At 35.3% G+C, this 22,521-nt stretch overlaps 1 protein-coding gene across 1 annotated transcript; it reads left to right on the top strand.

Annotated features, from left to right (window-relative positions):
* The first annotated feature begins 5,867 nt into the window (after window positions 1–5,867).
* Window positions 5,868–21,987, top strand: LOC111997202 (protein DETOXIFICATION 29). Its single transcript, XM_065781498.1, is given in 9 exon segments — window positions 5,868–7,019; window positions 7,130–7,671; window positions 12,305–12,391; window positions 20,455–20,511; window positions 20,622–20,746; window positions 20,749–20,859; window positions 21,029–21,147; window positions 21,402–21,488; window positions 21,831–21,987. Coding segments are annotated over 9 exon segments (1,554 nt in total). The 5' UTR covers window positions 5,868–6,671; the 3' UTR covers window positions 21,909–21,987.
* The last annotated feature ends 534 nt before the right edge of the window (window positions 21,988–22,521 follow it).

Here is a 22,521-nt window from a genome sequence, read left to right as displayed (position 1 = left end):
TACTTACAGAAAAATAGAAGTGGTAGACAGAACCAAGGTATTGCATGGTCCTCGGACCCAAGCCTATGGTAAAACTATTCACACCATTATACCTGGGTACTAGACAGAACCAAGGTATTGCATGGTCCTCGGACTCAAACCTATGGGGAAACTAGATACTTACAGAAAAATAGAAGTGGTAGACAGAACCAAGGTATTGCATGGTCCTCGGACCCAAGCCTATGGTAAAACTATTCACACCATTATACCTGGGTACTAGACAGAACCAAGGTATTGCATGGTCCTCGGACTCAAACCTATGGGGAAACTAGATACTTACAGAAAAATAGAAGTGGTAGACAGAACCAAGGTATTGCATGGTCCTCGGACCCAAGCCTATGGTAAAACTATTCACACCATTATACCTGGGTACTAGACAGAACCAAGGTATTGCATGGTCCTCGGACTCAAACCTATGGGGAAACTAGATACTTACAGAAAAATAGAAGTGGTAGACAGAACCAAGGTATTGCATGGTCCTCGGACCCAAGCCTATGGTAAAACTATTCACACCATTATACCTGGGTACTAGACAGAACCAAGGTATTGCATGGTCCTCGGACTCAAACCTATGGGGAAACTAGATACTTACAGAAAAATAGAAGTGGTAGACAGAACCAAGGTATTGCATGGTCCTCGGACCCAAGCCTATGGTAAAACTATTCACACCATTATACCTGGGTACTAGACAGAACCAAGGTATTGCATGGTCCTCGGACTCAAACCTATGGGGAAACTAGATACTTACAGAAAAATAGAAGTGGTAGACAGAACCAAGGTATTGCATGGTCCTCGGACCCAAGCCTATGGTAAAACTATTCACACCATTATACCTGGGTACTAGACAGAACCAAGGTATTGCATGGTCCTCGGACTCAAACCTATGGGGAAACTAGATACTTACAGAAAAATAGAAGTGGTAGACAGAACCAAGGTATTGCATGGTCCTCGGACCCAAGCCTATGGTAAAACTATTCACACCATTATACCTGGGTACTAGACAGAACCAAGGTATTGCATGGTCCTCGGACTCAAACCTATGGGGAAACTAGATACTTACAGAAAAATAGAAGTGGTAGACAGAACCAAGGTATTGCATGGTCCTCGGACCCAAGCCTATGGTAAAACTATTCACACCATTATACCTGGGTACTAGACAGAACCAAGGTATTGCATGGTCCTCGGACTCAAACCTATGGGGAAACTAGATACTTACAGAAAAATAGAAGTGGTAGACAGAACCAAGGTATTGCATGGTCCTCGGACCCAAGCCTATGGTAAAACTATTCACACCATTATACCTGGGTACTAGACAGAACCAAGGTATTGCATGGTCCTCGGACTCAAACCTATGGGGAAACTAGATACTTACAGAAAAATAGAAGTGGTAGACAGAACCAAGGTATTGCATGGTCCTCGGACCCAAGCCTATGGTAAAACTATTCACACCATTATACCTGGGTACTAGACAGAACCAAGGTATTGCATGGTCCTCGGACTCAAACCTATGGGGAAACTAGATACTTACAGAAAAATAGAAGTGGTAGACAGAACCAAGGTATTGCATGGTCCTCGGACCCAAGCCTATGGTAAAACTATTCACACCATTATACCTGGGTACTAGACAGAACCAAGGTATTGCATGGTCCTCGGACTCAAACCTATGGGGAAACTAGATACTTACAGAAAAATAGAAGTGGTAGACAGAACCAAGGTATTGCATGGTCCTCGGACCCAAGCCTATGGTAAAACTATTCACACCATTATACCTGGGTACTAGACAGAACCAAGGTATTGCATGGTCCTCGGACTCAAACCTATGGGGAAACTAGATACTTACAGAAAAATAGAAGTGGTAGACAGAACCAAGGTATTGCATGGTCCTCGGACCCAAGCCTATGGTAAAACTATTCACACCATTATACCTGGGTACTAGACAGAACCAAGGTATTGCATGGTCCTCGGACTCAAACCTATGGGGAAACTAGATACTTACAGAAAAATAGAAGTGGTAGACAGAACCAAGGTATTGCATGGTCCTCGGACCCAAGCCTATGGTAAAACTATTCACACCATTATACCTGGGTACTAGACAGAACCAAGGTATTGCATGGTCCTCGGACTCAAACCTATGGGGAAACTAGATACTTACAGAAAAATAGAAGTGGTAGACAGAACCAAGGTATTGCATGGTCCTCGGACCCAAGCCTATGGTAAAACTATTCACACCATTATACCTGGGTACTAGACAGAACCAAGGTATTGCATGGTCCTCGGACTCAAACCTATGGGGAAACTAGATACTTACAGAAAAATAGAAGTGGTAGACAGAACCAAGGTATTGCATGGTCCTCGGACCCAAGCCTATGGTAAAACTATTCACACCATTATACCTGGGTACTAGACAGAACCAAGGTATTGCATGGTCCTCGGACTCAAACCTATGGGGAAACTAGATACTTACAGAAAAATAGAAGTGGTAGACAGAACCAAGGTATTGCATGGTCCTCGGACCCAAGCCTATGGTAAAACTATTCACACCATTATACCTGGGTACTAGACAGAACCAAGGTATTGCATGGTCCTCGGACTCAAACCTATGGGGAAACTAGATACTTACAGAAAAATAGAAGTGGTAGACAGAACCAAGGTATTGCATGGTCCTCGGACCCAAGCCTATGGTAAAACTATTCACACCATTATACCTGGGTACTAGACAGAACCAAGGTATTGCATGGTCCTCGGACTCAAACCTATGGGGAAACTAGATACTTACAGAAAAATAGAAGTGGTAGACAGAACCAAGGTATTGCATGGTCCTCGGACCCAAGCCTATGGTAAAACTATTCACACCATTATACCTGGGTACTAGACAGAACCAAGGTATTGCATGGTCCTCGGACTCAAACCTATGGGGAAACTAGATACTTACAGAAAAATAGAAGTGGTAGACAGAACCAAGGTATTGCATGGTCCTCGGACCCAAGCCTATGGTAAAACTATTCACACCATTATACCTGGGTACTAGACAGAACCAAGGTATTGCATGGTCCTCGGACTCAAACCTATGGGGAAACTAGATACTTACAGAAAAATAGAAGTGGTAGACAGAACCAAGGTATTGCATGGTCCTCGGACCCAAGCCTATGGTAAAACTATTCACACCATTATACCTGGGTACTAGACAGAACCAAGGTATTGCATGGTCCTCGGACTCAAACCTATGGGGAAACTAGATACTTACAGAAAAATAGAAGTGGTAGACAGAACCAAGGTATTGCATGGTCCTCGGACCCAAGCCTATGGTAAAACTATTCACACCATTATACCTGGGTACTAGACAGAACCAAGGTATTGCATGGTCCTCGGACTCAAACCTATGGGGAAACTAGATACTTACAGAAAAATAGAAGTGGTAGACAGAACCAAGGTATTGCATGGTCCTCGGACCCAAGCCTATGGTAAAACTATTCACACCATTATACCTGGGTACTAGACAGAACCAAGGTATTGCATGGTCCTCGGACTCAAACCTATGGGGAAACTAGATACTTACAGAAAAATAGAAGTGGTAGACAGAACCAAGGTATTGCATGGTCCTCGGACCCAAGCCTATGGTAAAACTATTCACACCATTATACCTGGGTACTAGACAGAACCAAGGTATTGCATGGTCCTCGGACTCAAACCTATGGGGAAACTAGATACTTACAGAAAAATAGAAGTGGTAGACAGAACCAAGGTATTGCATGGTCCTCGGACCCAAGCCTATGGTAAAACTATTCACACCATTATACCTGGGTACTAGACAGAACCAAGGTATTGCATGGTCCTCGGACTCAAACCTATGGGGAAACTAGATACTTACAGAAAAATAGAAGTGGTAGACAGAACCAAGGTATTGCATGGTCCTCGGACCCAAGCCTATGGTAAAACTATTCACACCATTATACCTGGGTACTAGACAGAACCAAGGTATTGCATGGTCCTCGGACTCAAACCTATGGGGAAACTAGATACTTACAGAAAAATAGAAGTGGTAGACAGAACCAAGGTATTGCATGGTCCTCGGACCCAAGCCTATGGTAAAACTATTCACACCATTATACCTGGGTACTAGACAGAACCAAGGTATTGCATGGTCCTCGGACTCAAACCTATGGGGAAACTAGATACTTACAGAAAAATAGAAGTGGTAGACAGAACCAAGGTATTGCATGGTCCTCGGACCCAAGCCTATGGTAAAACTATTCACACCATTATACCTGGGTACTAGACAGAACCAAGGTATTGCATGGTCCTCGGACTCAAACCTATGGGGAAACTAGATACTTACAGAAAAATAGAAGTGGTAGACAGAACCAAGGTATTGCATGGTCCTCGGACCCAAGCCTATGGTAAAACTATTCACACCATTATACCTGGGTACTAGACAGAACCAAGGTATTGCATGGTCCTCGGACTCAAACCTATGGGGAAACTAGATACTTACAGAAAAATAGAAGTGGTAGACAGAACCAAGGTATTGCATGGTCCTCGGACCCAAGCCTATGGTAAAACTATTCACACCATTATACCTGGGTACTAGACAGAACCAAGGTATTGCATGGTCCTCGGACTCAAACCTATGGGGAAACTAGATACTTACAGAAAAATAGAAGTGGTAGACAGAACCAAGGTATTGCATGGTCCTCGGACCCAAGCCTATGGTAAAACTATTCACACCATTATACCTGGGTACTAGACAGAACCAAGGTATTGCATGGTCCTCGGACTCAAACCTATGGGGAAACTAGATACTTACAGAAAAATAGAAGTGGTAGACAGAACCAAGGTATTGCATGGTCCTCGGACCCAAGCCTATGGTAAAACTATTCACACCATTATACCTGGGTACTAGACAGAACCAAGGTATTGCATGGTCCTCGGACTCAAACCTATGGGGAAACTAGATACTTACAGAAAAATAGAAGTGGTAGACAGAACCAAGGTATTGCATGGTCCTCGGACCCAAGCCTATGGTAAAACTATTCACACCATTATACCTGGGTACTAGACAGAACCAAGGTATTGCATGGTCCTCGGACTCAAACCTATGGGGAAACTAGATACTTACAGAAAAATAGAAGTGGTAGACAGAACCAAGGTATTGCATGGTCCTCGGACCCAAGCCTATGGTAAAACTATTCACACCATTATACCTGGGTACTAGACAGAACCAAGGTATTGCATGGTCCTCGGACTCAAACCTATGGGGAAACTAGATACTTACAGAAAAATAGAAGTGGTAGACAGAACCAAGGTATTGCATGGTCCTCGGACCCAAGCCTATGGTAAAACTATTCACACCATTATACCTGGGTACTAGACAGAACCAAGGTATTGCATGGTCCTCGGACTCAAACCTATGGGGAAACTAGATACTTACAGAAAAATAGAAGTGGTAGACAGAACCAAGGTATTGCATGGTCCTCGGACCCAAGCCTATGGTAAAACTATTCACACCATTATACCTGGGTACTAGACAGAACCAAGGTATTGCATGGTCCTCGGACTCAAACCTATGGGGAAACTAGATACTTACAGAAAAATAGAAGTGGTAGACAGAACCAAGGTATTGCATGGTCCTCGGACCCAAGCCTATGGTAAAACTATTCACACCATTATACCTGGGTACTAGACAGAACCAAGGTATTGCATGGTCCTCGGACTCAAACCTATGGGGAAACTAGATACTTACAGAAAAATAGAAGTGGTAGACAGAACCAAGGTATTGCATGGTCCTNAAAAAAAAATTCAATCAAAATTAATTTAAAGTGTAAAGCATTGAGTGCATTGCAAACCATGGTTTTGAATCTTGGACTGTTTAATGAACCAGGAAAGGTAGATGTTCAAGGTTTTTGAGGTCGGATCGAGGTTCAACCGTGATCAAACTGCGGTGTGTCATTTAATTTTTTAATATATTTGATACTTAAATTGGTTTATATTTATTAATTTTTCATTCCCGACCAACAAGATGTGCATGGCCCATTGGTTTGCATGCTAGATATTTTATTTTCACATGAACTAACCATTTTTTCTTTATTACTCATAGTTTGCCAAATAGAATAATTGTGAGAAAGATGGTGGTCATAGTCTTTTAAAAAAAAAAAAAAAAATCTTACTAATTTTTTTTATACAAGTAAACAACCTTATATCAATTCCTTTTATGATAACTAAACAAAAGCTATCTCATAATAAATTCATGTTCCAATAAATCTTATCTTTGTCAATAAAAACAAACTAAAAAGGTATGGATAAGTAGTATGAGTCCTCTAATCACTTCACATGTTATTTGACAATAATTAAGTGGTTCAAGCAGTGAAACTTAAAAAAATATGTTGTGCACTAACATATCAAGAAATCTATTAAGAACCCCTTAAAATAAAAAAAAATAAAAAATAAAATAAAAAAAAATAAAAACCTAGAAGTATGGAGCTTAAACACTATATATACTCGTCTGAATTAATGCAATTCACATCAAATCATTTCCTACTACAATTTACTAGTAATAAGTCCTCTCCAACACACAAAAAAAAAAAAGTCCTCTCCATCTTATAAGTCCTATCCCTCTCTCTCTCTCTCTCACAATCATGGAGAATGGTAATCAACCACTTCTCTCGTCCTCCAGAGAAGTGGACCAAGAGCAAGAACACCAGCTACAGTCCCTTCCTGTAGCAATACACACTTCCTCTACTGCTACCTTTAACGCCGATGCTGCTGACATCCCTCCCATCAAGAGTCCTGTCGATTTCTACAGAGCGTTCCTTACTGAATCAAAGAAGCTCTGGTACCTCGCAGGCCCAGCCATCTTCACCTCCTTATGCCAATACTCTCTCGGTGCCGTCACTCAAGTCTTTCTGGGCCAGGTGGGCACACTCGACCTCGCCGCTTTCTCCATGGAAAACTCTGTCATCGCCGGCTTTTCGCTGGGCATCATGGTACCCTCTACTGTTAATATTACAATACACACAGTTAACAATATTGATTCTTTGTATCTCAATTGGTTTTCTTTGTGTATATCTACTCTAACAAAATTGAATTTCAATAGCTCGGAATGGGAAGCGCACTCGAAACACTATGTGGGCAAGCGTTTGGAGCAGGACAGATTGATATGCTAGGAATTTACATGCAAAGGTCATGTGTGATCCTGACCACCACAGGTTTGTTTCTCAGTCTTTTGTACATCTTCGCGGCGCCACTGTTGAAACTGATTGGACAGACTGAAGCAATATCGGACGCAGCGGGAGAGTTCGCTCTTTATATGCTTCCGCAGCTATTTGCTTACGCTCTAAATTTTCCGATGGTCAAGTTTCTGCAATCACAGAGCAAGATCTTTGTGATAGCTTTGATAGCGGCTGTGACATTGGTTCTGCACACAGTGTTTAGCTGGCTTTTGATCTTGAAGTTAGGTTGGGGTCTGGTGGGTGCGGCGGTGGTGTTGGACTCGGCCTGGTGGATCATAGTGATAGTGCAGCTGTTGTATATTTTAAGTGGGAGTTGTGGTCGAGCTTGGTCTGGGTTCTCATTGAAGGCGTTTCATAATCTTTGGGGATTCGTTAAGTTATCTCTGGCCTCCGCAGTAATGATCTGGTAAGAAACTCATGTAATGTCACTGTTAACACTATTTTGTTTAGGAAAATTATTACTTCACATTTAGAGATATCCTAGACTCCTAGTATCTACATTTTATATGTAACCTAATAATCACGTACATTTCATTTAAAATACCGTTCCCATGTTGTATTTGTTTCACACATGTCATATTGATATCGTACGATCAGCCGTTTTATATTATAATTCTTCAGATATTACTCATGTTATCGTATTATACCTGTATTCAACAATGGAGCCAGAACTTAGAATTAGAGGGGCGGTTTTGCTGCTTGTTACGTACAGTAATTTCAGCCTACAACTTTGCTACTTAGACACTGAGGATTTTTTTTATTTTTTTGGTGTGTTTGCTACTAGGTAAGGATAAAATTATTTTGCTACAAATTTTTTAGAAGGGTGGGTTGTTTGTTTTGGGTAAAATTTATTGGTTAGACTTAATTTTCTTTTTTAGTTTTGCTATTAGTAATTTTTGTTTTTGAGCAAAAAAAAAAAAAAAAAAAGGGGGGGCTTGTATGTTTTGTTTTAGATTTTAGATCTATACATTTTTTATGGTCTTTAGAAGGAGAAAAATGTTAAAGATACAATTTTTTTTTATATTATTATTATAAATTAATGATGTGGTGAGTGGTATTAGTAAGTAAAAAAATAATATAAGTGGTGGATCCAAATATAAACCAATAAAAATTTGCTATCTCAACACTTTGTACAAATATTATAGAAAAGTTTGTGACTATAGTATTACTCTTAAAATAATAAATGATTTTGTTAGGGGGACAAAGTGTAATTTTATAAAATAAAAATTACTAAAATTAATACCCATATATATACTAATATTTTTTATATAAAAAATTAGGGGGGCCATTGTCCCCCAAAGTCCAAGCTTAGCTCCGTCCCTACCATACTAGTACTCGTGTTCATGTTTCCAAGCCTATAACATATAGAATGTACTCAGTATAAATTTTTTTGATGTGAAATAATTAATGTTATGGGTTTTATCCATTAATCCTATGCGCTGAAGGAGACGTTAGACACAACTATTTTAGGACTTTATATCTTTAAAAAAAAATAATGGTGAAATGCAAAATTGACCTTTTAAATTTTTTTAGATTTCATTTCAGTTCTCTAGCTTTGCATTTGTTCATTTCAGTCCTATAACTTTCAAATTTATTCAATTAAGGCTTTTGCATCAACTTTTGTTATATGTTGTGGTTAATTTTTCAATTTTATAAATTTTTCTTCAAATTTTTAAATAAAAAAAATTCAATTAATGATTGAAAAATATTCTCTAGATTTTGCTTTTCAAACAAATTTAACAAAAGTTAACGGAAATGCCTTAAATGAATAAATATGAAACTTAGAGGACTAAAATGAACAAACGCAAAGTTAGAAGACTAAAATAAAATTTGAAGAAAGTTAAAGAGTTAATTTTGTATTTTAACCTAGCTTACATTGAATAATTTCCGACCTTCCCTAGCTTACATTGAAAACATGAGTTGTCACTTGTCAATGACTCATTAAATTGCAGGTTTTTCACATGTTTTTTTCAATACGTGTAGATTTTAACATTTTTTTAAAAATATAAATATTAAAAACATCATTTAGTATATTATTAAATATTCCTGAACTTTACCCAAAAAAAAAACCCTGAACTTATATGTGGAGGGCACTACTTGACAAAGACAATTTAATGTACGTGTGGGCTGTCTATACAATTTCATTACTTACTACAGACTCTTGAGTCCTCAGCTTCTTCCTTCAGTTTTTAACATTGCTTCTTCTAATCATGTTTGGATATCCTATAAAAATGGCTTTTACAAAATGCTATGTTTTATTTGAGAAAATATACTATATGTTCAAAAAATTTGGGTGACCTTATAAGTAACACATTGTAGAATTTTGTGAAGATACTGTACCTTCGTTTGGAAAATTCGAACTTGTGTCGTATTCTAACTTTAAAGGAAAACTAGGTGGCATTGGTCCATGGATGCCACTTTGCGACATGAATGTATCAAGTATCAACTATCAATTTAGTCGCTGTTTTTCGCAGAAAAAGTTTTTAACCAATTTTGTGTTTATGTATTTCAACTTTACAAATAAACAAATAGACTAATTATTTTGAAAAATAAGCTAACTTTTTTTTTTAGGTCTTACCTTTCAGTAAATACTAAATTTGCTAATGAAAATATGAGATATCAAACTCACTTAATTTCATCTGCTTTGTTAGACACGAAATTAACAAGACACACAAATTCAAACTCAAGCAGAATGAATTTCCCTTTGTTTAATCATGTCATAATTAAGCATCAGTTATACTATATTTAAAAAAATTTCTTTTTAAATATACTATATTTAAGCCAAATCATACCAAGAAAAACATATATAATCTTGAATTTAGTATCAAGTATATTGGATACATGTTAAATGTATCTACATTTATTTTTGTTTTTAGAACATGTATCTAATATAACATCAAATAATTTTTACAGATAAACAATCTAATTGTACACGAATGAAAACCCATATAAATGATCTTGAATTTGCACCTATAAAACTAAATTTTTATTTTTAATTTAATTTTTATTTTTATTTTTATAGTAATTTTTTTTAAAGAACCTGTTTGTCTGTATTGTGGACGTTCATAATTATTTAACATTCCTTAGAGGCTCTCAAAAAAAATAAATGGAATCTTGATCCAGCCGTAGTATTAAGATGCTTAGAGGGTGTTTGGTAGAGTAGTTTGAAAATTGTTGTTTGTAGTTTTTTAAAATACGTGTGAGTAAAAAAATATGTTAAAATGCGTAAAATATTATTTAAAAACTAAAAAATATTATTTAAAAATACAAACCAAATAAGCCCTTAGTTTTCTGCTCTTTATGGTCAATCTGGGGTGCACACTTTCCTTCCCTCCTAAATTTTAAAAAGGGAAATATTAACAAGCATGGAAGGTGCAAAAAAAACACACAAAAAGAAAAGAAAAAATGTCAGAAAAAAGTCAAAAGGCATCAAACGGTACTTATGAAATTAAAAAAATAAAATAAAATTGTAAAAAAGACAAAAATTGTCAGAAAAATTTCAAAAAAATTATTGTTAGCGTGCACCTTGCGATACCTGTTCATAGCCCTTAAAAAAAAAAGAAAATTTTCTTAAACTCGAGTTGAGTTGACTTGTGTACCCAATTATCGAATGTCTGTTGTCACATTAATGAAACTTGAAAGTTTCATGATCTAAGGGAATTGATTAGAAAATATTTTTAAAAATTTTTTATATGAAAAGAAAAAATCAATTGACTTTTTTTGACGGTTCTTTATACTCTCTATAAAAGTAGTATTAAATATTAACCTTATTTTTTTCAAATGACTTATTAGCAAATACTTTAAGAGTATTTATTAACTGAACTCATATATATATATATATATATATATATATTGCTGAATACAATCTGGGGTGCACACTTTCCTTCCCTCCTAAATTTTAAAAAGGGAAATATTAACAAGCATGGAAGGTGCAAAAAAAACACACAAAAAGAAAAGAAAAAATGTCAGAAAAAAGTCAAAAGGCATCAAACGGTACTTATGAAATTAAAAAAATAAAATAAAATTGTAAAAAAGACAAAAATTGTCAGAAAAATTTCAAAAAAATTATTGTTAGCGTGCACCTTGCGATACGTGTTCATAGCCCTTAAAAAAAAAAGAAAATTTTCTTAAACTCGAGTTGAGTTGACTTGTGTACCCAATTATTGAATGTCTGTTGTCACATTACTGAAACTTGAAAGTTTCTTGATCTAAGGGAATTGATTAGAAAATATTTTTAAAAACTTTTTATATGAAAAGAAAAAATCAATTGATTTTTTTTGACGGTTCTTTATACTCTCTATAAAAGTAGTATTAAATATTAACCTTATTTTTTTCAAATGACTTATTAGCAAATACTTTAAGAATATTTATTAACTGAACCCATATATATATATATATATATTGCTGAATAAAGTTTGTAGTATAATTTCTATTATGGAAAATGTTAACTAGTGCCCTTAAAGTACTCATTAGTAATCTATTTAAAAAAAAAATTTATGGGGAATAAAAAAAAAGTAATTAATATTTTGACAGCTTTTTTTATTTCTCATAAAAGTAGTATCTAAACTTTTCTGAAATTGATTATTAATGAGAACCCTAAGGACACTCGTTAGCATGACCCTTCTACTATTTAGTATAAAATGCTTTATTCTTTCTAGTCTATTATTGAACAAAGTTGTTTCATGTCTGACCTTATTATTATTACTCTTTTTCTCTTCTCTTTTCTATTTTACTGAAAGGTTAGAAATAATTTAGTAGTTTATTATTGTACTTTTCAAAATTATTAGTATTTTTACTTTGCATATAATCTTATCATTAAACAATAACCCTATATGATTATATTACTACTAGAGGAGTATTTAGCAGAAGAAAAAAAAATCCTTGATGGGTCACATGCACCCAATGAGATCTCCCTTTTTCAATTGGTTCATACCTTTCTTTTAATATACGATTATACTTTGATTTGTGGGATTCACATCATTCAATTTTAAATGTAATCCTTGAAATGATGAATATATATTTAAATTAATCTTGTGCAGCTTGGAAGTGTGGTACTTCATGGCGCTAATTCTCTTTGCTGGATATCTAAAAAATGCGGAAGTTTCAGTAGATGCCTTGTCCATATGGTAACTCTCTCTTTCTCTCTCTCTCTCTCTCTCTCTAATTAATCATATAAATTTTTCAATGCATCCAATATATGAATATATCATATACACTTAACACCGGCAATGAGCGTCAAATTCTAATATGTCAACGGTCAAATCGCCTGTGACATATGCAGTGACATAACTTAGAATAGGACGACTCTTGTCTCACTGCATTCAATCTTTTTCTAAGCAAAACTCTCTAAATTAGTAATTTGAACACTCTCTATAAGCAAAAAGATGACTACCACATGTTTTTTTTTTTTATGAAATTACTACCACATCCACATGTTATGCTGTTGGATCTGTCTATGTCTTATAATTTGTGCTAATCATGCGTGTCTTTTTCTTTCTTCTTAATCTTCTTCCCCTCTAATAAGAGTAAGAATAAGCAATGCTTTTACTTTCTAGTAGCCCTTGTGAGTTGTGACCATATATCATAAAAATTATGACTTATTTGATAACGTTGTTCTAGTAATGTTGTTTGTAATTTTTGAATATATATATATATATATATAAATATATAAAAATATATATAATACTGTTTAAAAACTAAAAATTATTGCTCAAAATCTCATTCCAAACAGCTCCTATGTATTCCCATTCTCCATAATATCTTCATCGTCAACATCACAAAATAGTCAAAACTAGAAATAAATGGTCATCGATAAACGATACTCGAAACAATAAACTATTAAGACATTGGTTGTTGCAACTACGCACATTATGACATGACCACAAAATCAAAGGAATTCTCTTCTTCTTTTTTTGCATATATCCTTATTATATATAGGATCTGGTTAACAAATCTATTTTTGAAAAAATTTTATCAAAAATTAAAAAAATTTTGACAGTTTTTTTAATTCTCAATAAAACTTTTTTTTAAAATAGTATATTAATGTGTGCCTTTAGGACACACATTAGTAAAATCCTTATATATATGGATCATGCTAACGAGTGCCCTAAGGGCACTTATTAATAATCTATTTTAGAAAAATTTTAATACAATTTTTATGAAAAATAAAAAAAATTGTCAAAATATTAATTTTTTTTTTTTCATTTCCTATAAAAACTTTCTTTAAATAGATTATTAATGAGTAAGCCATTTTATACTTTAGTTAATATTTAATATTGTTTTATTTCTAAATTTTAGAAAGAAATGTTAATAATAAAAAACATCAACTAAATCCAAACGTTGCTTCCTGCCCAGCCTTAAGAACAAAATCTGAAACCCCACCCATCATCTGGTTGAGCGTGGGACAAGCACACCTTAGTGGAACATTTAGATTCACAACCACCGTCAGCCTCTCATTAGGATTCTGACGACTTAATGCGTAACAAGTGGTGAGGCCCTGGAAGCTGTTGTTGGCCATGAGGATTTCTGAGTTGATCTGCACCGTGTAGGAGCTATTGTGCTAGAAATACTGACCCGAACATGAACAGCCGATAGCGATGATGGTCTGGGTGTTGGTGGGGACGATCTAGGAGATTGTGATGTTGTTGACATCGGCGATGAAGGAAAAATCAGCACCCAAGGGGGGGCCAATGGACAGTGGAGAATCGTAAGGAGGATTGAATCAGAACGTGAGGTAGGATTGGCAATTGGTTTCAACGTCGTTGCATTCAAACCCATTCTGACGATATAGAAATGTTAATTTCTTTTAATTAACATTTTTGAGAAATTAAGAAATAAAAAATAAAAAATAAATATTAACTAAGACGGACAGCCACCAAAAGAACATTAACGGAAGACTCAATTTAAAATGAATGAAACTTAAAAAATTGAAATGACAAAATTCAAACTTAAAGAACTGAAATAACAAAATGTAAAATTCAGAGGGTGAGTTTTGTATTTTAACATATATATTTCTCCGTAATTTTCTTACAAGTATTTAGTTCGTTCTTCATCATTATTTCTTTTATCACGTTTCTCATGTTGTCCCTTTTTCTTCTGGTAAGTACTCATGCCACCAAAAACTCTGCTTTTTTCTGGGTACAGTCATAACTAGTAAGTACCCATCATGCTAGCAACTTTCCTTCCTTTTTCGTCTTTTTCTGTAAGTACTCATAGAGTGTTTACCAAACCTCAAAAATTGCATCAAAATTACCAATACAATAGCATAATCGTACCGCACCGCAAGTAACATTGCACTGCATAGTACAGTGCCGTTTGCAGTTTTATAATAAAAAAAGCTGTACAAACCGCACCGCACCCTCTTTATATATTAATATATTTATTTATTTTTAATATTAAATATATTATTAATAGTTTAATAATCCTAGTTTTAAAAAAAAAAAAAAATAGTTTGATAACCTAGCAAGTGTTGACTAGGAAAGTCAGCCTAAAATAAAGAAAAACTAATTCAATAGTTTAAAATTTGGCTCAAAATAAAGGGAAAAATTAGTTTTAGATTGGGTAGGAAAAGCCCAAAATTTGAAAAATATATCGATTTCAAGCTGTTCAAATTGCATCTTATACACTATACTATACATGTGACCACAAAAATGAGATGCGGTGCAGTTATAATTTTGGCTAAAATCTAAACTGCACCGTGATGTTAAAAATAGCACAAAACCGCACCACACCACACACCCCTACTCATGTCAATTTTGGACAAGTTCTCATGCTAACTACACTTCAACACAATGCGAACAAAAAAAGGACAATTAACCATTCATGATATCCCATTAGCATCTGTTAGAGACTCTTCAAGATTAGTTGCCCAACTATTTATAAAGATTTTGAATAGACTATATATAGAGGCTTGTTCCCATCAAATCACATCCCACAAATTACCTATCTAAGAGTTGGTGACATCTCGAATTATTTAATTTACTATTTATAACAATTGAACAATATAAAAAATGGAATAAATCACTGTTACTCAGATTTCGAAAGATTGTTCAATGGTTGGTCAAAAATGATTTGCTTTTTTTTTTTTTTTTTTTTGAACAAAAATTATTTGCTTTGAGTGTAGTTGAATAGATGGTAAAAATAAAATTAATAATTCGAGATGTCATAGACTCATAATGCACTTAGAGCATGGGGTCCAAGGAGCACTTGAGTCGAGCTCTCTGTTTGTGAATTTTCATGGAATATAAGCCTCATCGATACCGTTGTGAAATTGCATTTTTTTAAAATAATTTAATCAATGATCAATAGATTTATAATTTTAGATTTTTTTTAATATTAAAAACTTGATGAAATTTTAAATTTAACACTCATTTTTTTTCATAAAACTTCTTTCTCATATGTAAAATATGATCATCGACATTGCATGTACAAATATAAGTAAATATATAAATCTATTTTTTTATTTAGTGTAAGGAAGGAAAACTTTGTTTATATTTTTTTNTGCCCTAAGAGCACTCGTTAGCATTTTCCTATATATATTTGGCCAAAATGTAAAACTTACTTTCTAAATTTCATCTTTTGTCATTTCAGTCCTTTAAGTTTGACTTTTGTTATTTTAATCCTCTAAGTTTCAATTAAACTCAATTTAATTCTCCGTTTACTATCTATTAAATTTCCCAAAATAAAGCCATTTTATACTTTAGTTAATATTTAATATTGTTTTATTTCTAAATTTTAGAAAGAAATGTTAATAATAAAAAACATCAACTAAATCCAAACGTTGCTTCCTGCCCAGCCTTAAGAACAAAATCTGAAACCCCACCCATCATCTGGTTGAGCGTGGGACAAGCACACCTTAGTGGAACATTTAGATTCACAACCACCGTCAGCCTCTCATTAGGATTCTGACGACTTAATGCGTAACAAGTGGTGAGGCCCTGGAAGCTGTTGTTGGCCATGAGGAATTTCTGAGTTGATCTGCACCGTGTAGGAGCTATTGTGCTAGAAATACTGACCCGAACATGAACAGCCGATAGCGATGATGGTCTGGGTGTTGGTGGGGACGATCTAGGAGATTGTGATGTTGTTGACATCGGCGATGAAGGAAAAATCAGCACCCAAGGGGGGGGGCCAATGGACAGTGGAGAATCGTAAGGAGGATTGAATCAGAACGTGAGGTAGGATTGGCAATTGGTTTCAACGTCGTTGCATTCAAACCCATTCTGACGATATAGAAATGTTAATTTCTTTTAATTAACATTTTTGAGAAATTAAGAAATAAAAATAAAAAATAAATATTAACTAAGACGGACAGCCACCAAAAGAACATTAACGGAAGACTCAATTTAAAATGAATGAAACTTAAAAAATTGAAATGACAAAATTCAAACTTAAAGAACTGAAATAACAAAATGTAAAATTCAGAGGGTGAGTTTTGTATTTTAACATATATATTTCTCCGTAATTTTCTTACAAGTATTTAGTTCGTTCTTCATCATTATTTCTTTTATCACGTTTCTCATGTTGTCCCTTTTTCTTCTGGTAAGTACTCATGCCACCAAAAACTCTGCTTTTTTCTGGGTACAGTCATAACTAGTAAGTACCCATCATGCTAGCAACTTTCCTTCCTTTTTCGTCTTTTTCTGTAAGTACTCATAGAGTGTTTACCAAACCTCAAAAATTGCATCAAAATTACCAATACAATAGCATAATCGTACCGCACCGCAAGTAACATTGCACTGCATAGTACAGTGCCGTTTGCAGTTTTATAATAAAAAAAGCTGTACAAACCGCACCGCACCCTCTTTATATATTAATATATTTATTTATTTTTAATATTAAATATATTATTAATAGTTTAATAATCCTAGTTTTAAAAAAAAAAAAAAATAGTTTGATAACCTAGCAAGTGTTGACTAGGAAAGTCAGCCTAAAATAAAGAAAAACTAATTCAATAGTTTAAAATTTGGCTCAAAATAAAGGGAAAAATTAGTTTTAGATTGGGTAGGAAAAGCCCAAAATTTGAAAAATATATCGATTTCAAGCTGTTCAAATTGCATCTTATACACTATACTATACATGTGACCACAAAAATGAGATGCGGTGCAGTTATAATTTTGGCTAAAATCTAAACTGCACCGTGATGTTAAAAATAGCACAAAACGCACCACACCACACACCCCTACTCATGTCAATTTTGGACAAGTTCTCATGCTAACTACACTTAAGGAAAACTTTGTTTATATTTTTTTTAATATATATATATATATATATATATTGAGGTGTACTTTTCTGTTATGTTTTTTGAGGTAATATATATTTTTTTTTATCAATTGGTGACAAAATTTCAATCTTTAATTCTTGCTCTTGGCGTTTTCAAATATGTGCATTCAATGAGTAGAATGTCAGAGATTGTTTGATTTCGTTTATTGAAACCAATTTTTATTTATGTTTTCTTAATGAGATCTTGTTCTAATTGTTTTGTATCAACTTTTTTTTTTTAAGAGGAAAACATCCTCATAATTCATTAAATGGAAATAGTATCAAGATACACAGCTTGCACTACAGGTGGAGGGGCTTCCTCCGTCCAGAAAACATCATGTGACACTTGTTTGGCATATCTAGCTAGTAGGTGTGCTACTGTATTGGCCCTCCTTTTAGCAAATTGCACTTGTGACCATCTAAACCTATTAAGCAGGAGATAGTATTTCCTGTTTCCGTTGCATGCATCTTGTCCCTCACACTTAGGGTCCACCCTCATGTGAGGGACAAGATGCATGCAACAGAAACAGGGTAGTCTTTTTCGTTAAGCAGATAGAGCACATCTTGTAAGATATGGCCTACGCGAGATGACAGACTTCTCTTCAGCTCCAAAGTAGACATGACCGACTAATTGTCTCCTTCAACCACGATCTCCATAGAGCCACACTCCAACGCAAACTCCACCGCTTTACGACACGCAAGAATTTCTGCTTCCTCACTGTTAGAAACCAGTGGTCCTTTGCCTGAAAAAGCAGCCATAACTTCTGCACGTTCATTCCGAATTATGGGACCAAACCCAGAGGCTTCTTCATCCTTAAAAATTGCCACATTGAAGTTTAGCTTAAACCGGTTCAGTGGTGGTGATCTCCAACTGATTGAGTTTACGCTTAGGGGTCTTGTGACTAGGCGAGATTGAGCAATTCTATATTCCTGCATATAGTCTTTTGCCCATCTATTCAAAACACCAAGCGTCTGCAGCTGCTTTCCATGGATCATTGCATTTCTTTGGGTCCATATTATCCAAGCTTGCACTAGAAACAGTTCTAACTCATCAATGGAGAGCCTTGCAATTAGCTTATCCCATAATTGTAACATATCATCCTGTCCCACATGGCACTTTTGCAATCTAGCCGAGCAACCAACCCAGATGTCTTGCACCACGCCACAGTTCCATAATGCATGGATTTCAATCTCTGGTTCCGTCTTGCAAACTTCACATTGGTTGTCTGCAATAATCCGCTTTCTAGACAGATTTACTCGTGTTGGCAGAATACCACGGCAAGCCCACCAGCCAAAAACTTTAATATTGTTTGGCACCTTTAGCTTCCACAGAATTTTCCATACCCCTCCTCCCACAACTCCCCCAGAGCTTTCAATCTAGTCCAATTCCTTACGTGCCTTTCGTGCCTCACTATACCCCGACCTCACAGAATACTCACCCGATTTCTCACCAATCCAGACCAATGTATCAGGTATAACTCTGTAGCTCAATGGTATATGCAAAATGGCTTCAGCATCATCACGATGAAAATTCTGCCAAATGAATTCTTGATCCCACCCCCTTGAATCCTGGTCTATCAACTCAGAAACTGTCATTTCTTCTTCAATGTTTGGTGCTGGATGGAGTACTCTGTTAGTAGGGTGGTTAGGGATCCATGCATCATTAAGAACCCGTATGTGGCTTCCATTACCTACACTCTAGCATGACCCCCTCTGCAGAATAGGTTTGGCTGCCATAATGCTCTTCCACGTGTAGGAGCTATTAGGCGAATCAGTGGCCTCCAAAAACTGGCTTTGTAGGAAATACCGAGCTTTCAGGCATTGGAAAAGCAATGATTCCTGATCTTGCATTAACCTCCATCCTTGTTTTGCAAGCATTGCTAGATTGAATTGATATAGATGTAGGGAATTCAACCGAAATTTCAACCTGTGAGAAACAAAAAAAATAGAGAAAACATACGTCAAAGAAAAACAATCACACGCACAAGACAGTATTTATGTAGTTCGGCAATTTGCCTATGTCCATGGAGTTGTAGGAATTTCACTATTATCAAGGAAAAAATACAAAGTACGGCAGTACAGTGTTTTTTCTCTTTTTAAAACACGGCAACAATCAAATGCTAATCATCAAGCTATGTTTTCTACATCCTGCGCATAGGATACACAATGGGCTACAAAAGGGGCCAAAAAAAAATTTCTTGTTGGCTCAAACCTCTGCTCCATGGACTAAGTCTCAGAAAATCTTCCATTAAAAACCACGCAACATTATTCGGGTTGGGTTGGATCGTCATCCGGATTAAACACAACTAGGCTCTGCAAAGCCCAATAGTAGATCCTTGAAACCCCATCCCTCCTTCAAGTTTTGGTCTAGTTAGTTTGTCCCAGCTTAGCCAATGAATCTTCCTCTCATTTCCAATCTAAAACCGAGCACACATGGATTGAAGTTCCTCACACAATTTAACAGGCAGCTGAAATACACTTATAGTGTATGTTGGAATCGATTGTACCACTGCTTTGATTAAAATCTCTTTTCCTGCTCTTGAAAGAAGTTTTCCTTTTCACCCTTGTAGCTCTTCCATACTCTATCTTTGAAAAAAGAAAAGGCATGGTATTTCCACGTGTACAAGAACTGAGGAGGTTTTGTATCAACTTTATTAGTCCTTACAATATCATTTGTATAAAGTGTAAGAAAATATTAGCTATGTTTTCTTAATGAGATCTTTTTAATAAAGTCTAAGAAAATTTTATTTGTATTTGGAATAACAATTTTTGCGAGCAGAAAAAGTTATTTAATCGTTATAATATTACTGTGCTTTGAATATATGAAGCCAGTGCAATACATGGGCCTAAAGCTATTCTATCATTATTGTGCTTTGAATATAATTTATTTTTGATTAACGATTTCCTGCAATGCCAATGTTTGTCGTAGCATGAACATATTGGTCTGGACAATTATGGAATCTCTTGGAATGAATGCAGCTATAAGGTTAGTGACAGAGAAACACACCTCAATAAAGCTATATATATATATATATATATTTCTGTACTCGATTACAAAATGTCTGAAAAATTAGAACCAAAATATATTTTTTGCAGTGTGAGAGTGTCAAATGAATTGGGAGCAGCTCATCCAAGAACAGCTAAATTTTCATTAGTAGTGGCCGTGATAACCTCATTCTTGATCGGTGTAATCATCTCGGTCATTCTAATCCTGACACGAACCTGTACCCATCCTTGTTTTCGAGTGATGCAAGTGTTGAAACTCTCGTTAAACAGCTTACACCAATACTGGCTCTTTGCATCGTCATTGACAATGTTCAACCTGTTCTCTCTGGTTAGAAACTTAGAATTTTCTAGTTAAAAAATTTTCGATCTTTTGTTTTATAATACGTCCTCTTTAGTCTTTATATCATATTATCTTCTTCATTGAAATAAAAATTCAGATTCTTGAGGGAAATGGAAATAGATTTTAATTAATTGGGTGAATAATGTTTTTTTCACAGGGGTGGCCATTGGAGCAGGATGGCAAGGTATTGTTGCTTATGTGAACATTGCATGTTACTACGTTTTTGGGATCCCTTTGGGTCTCATTCTCGGTTACAAGCTTGATTGGGGTGTCACGGTAAGTCTTGCTCTCCTATTTTTTGTTTATTTCATTTCTATTTCCAAGTGAAAATGATGGAAGTAGCAAGCAAGCATACTAGTAATCTTTAATAATTATGAGATAAAATTATGAAAAGTGAAAACAATCACAAACGTGCAATACTCAAGAGGATCTTATTGCATCAGATAAGCCATGCATCACCATGTAAATGAACTTCTTGTCCCTTTTTTTAATGTGAAACATGAACAATTGTGTCATTCTCAATTTTGCAGGGGATTTGGTACGGCATGATAGCAGGAACAATTGTACAAACTTGTGTCCTTTTCTTTATAGTTTATAGGACCAACTGGAACAAAGAGGTAAACTTCTTTCACATTTGTCTTATGTATATGTGGCTTCTAATGAAATTCCTTTTACTCCCAAAAAAAAAAGAAAAAGAAAAAGAAAACGAAAGACAGTTGTCTTCAATCTTTCTAACTGGAATAATAATCTTAAATTGGTAAAACCTATTACACATGCCATTTTGCGCATACATCTATACACAAGTGAATTTGAACTGAAATCGTCGTGAATAGACATGTGTGCAAAATGGTGTGTGTAATTAACACTGCCCATATTAAATAGTTACATTATACAAACAATGCTCAACAATTAGCCCGTGTTAAGAATGGAAGGATTGACTAAATTGGTGTGAAATGCAGGCATCAATTGCTGAAGACAGAATAAGGAAATGGGGAGGGCCGAAAGAGAGTGATGTAGAGAAAACAAACGAGAGCTGAGAGTTCAAGGAAACATGCCTGAGTTTTTTTTTTGCAGAATAATAAGATTATCATTGTTCAGCTAATGAGTATTTGACATCAGCAGTTTAAAGCTAATCACTCTAATTTGATTCAACTTTTTTGGTCTGGGCCGAAGAGCTCATGATTTCACTTTCCTTGCTAGAAGCAATAAAATTTCTTCGTATTGCCTGACGATCTAGATCAATTTTAAGATCGGCTAATTTCTAGTGAAGCTAAGCTAAAAGGGGTTGGGTTTTTGTTAGCCTATACCTTTTTCCAACTTGCTAGTGTTTGGTTAATCTGTGTTGCCAATTCAACCCCCTCCTTCTTTCTGGCAAACACAACAAAAGCAACATAAATTCATAACCATGTACTAAATTACAAAACTGGAGCATACTCATGCAAATATTCTTCAAATTATATTTCTGTATTTAGCACTATTCCAATTAGACTATAAATCAAAGATGTATTTAGCATTAATTAATCCAATTAGACTATAAATCATTAAATCAAGATGTAGAACAATGTCCCATTATTACTCATTCAACAAAATATATATCCTCAAAAACCAAACCACCCACCTATCACCTAGGAGTAATTCTATTGTCACATA

The sequence above is a fragment of the Quercus suber genome, unplaced genomic scaffold, assembly GCF_002906115.3.
Source record: "Quercus suber isolate HL8 unplaced genomic scaffold, Cork oak 2.0 scaffold_269, whole genome shotgun sequence".
Taxonomy (NCBI): domain Eukaryota; kingdom Viridiplantae; phylum Streptophyta; class Magnoliopsida; order Fagales; family Fagaceae; genus Quercus; species Quercus suber.
This window is presented reverse-complemented; position numbering and strand designations above follow the sequence as displayed.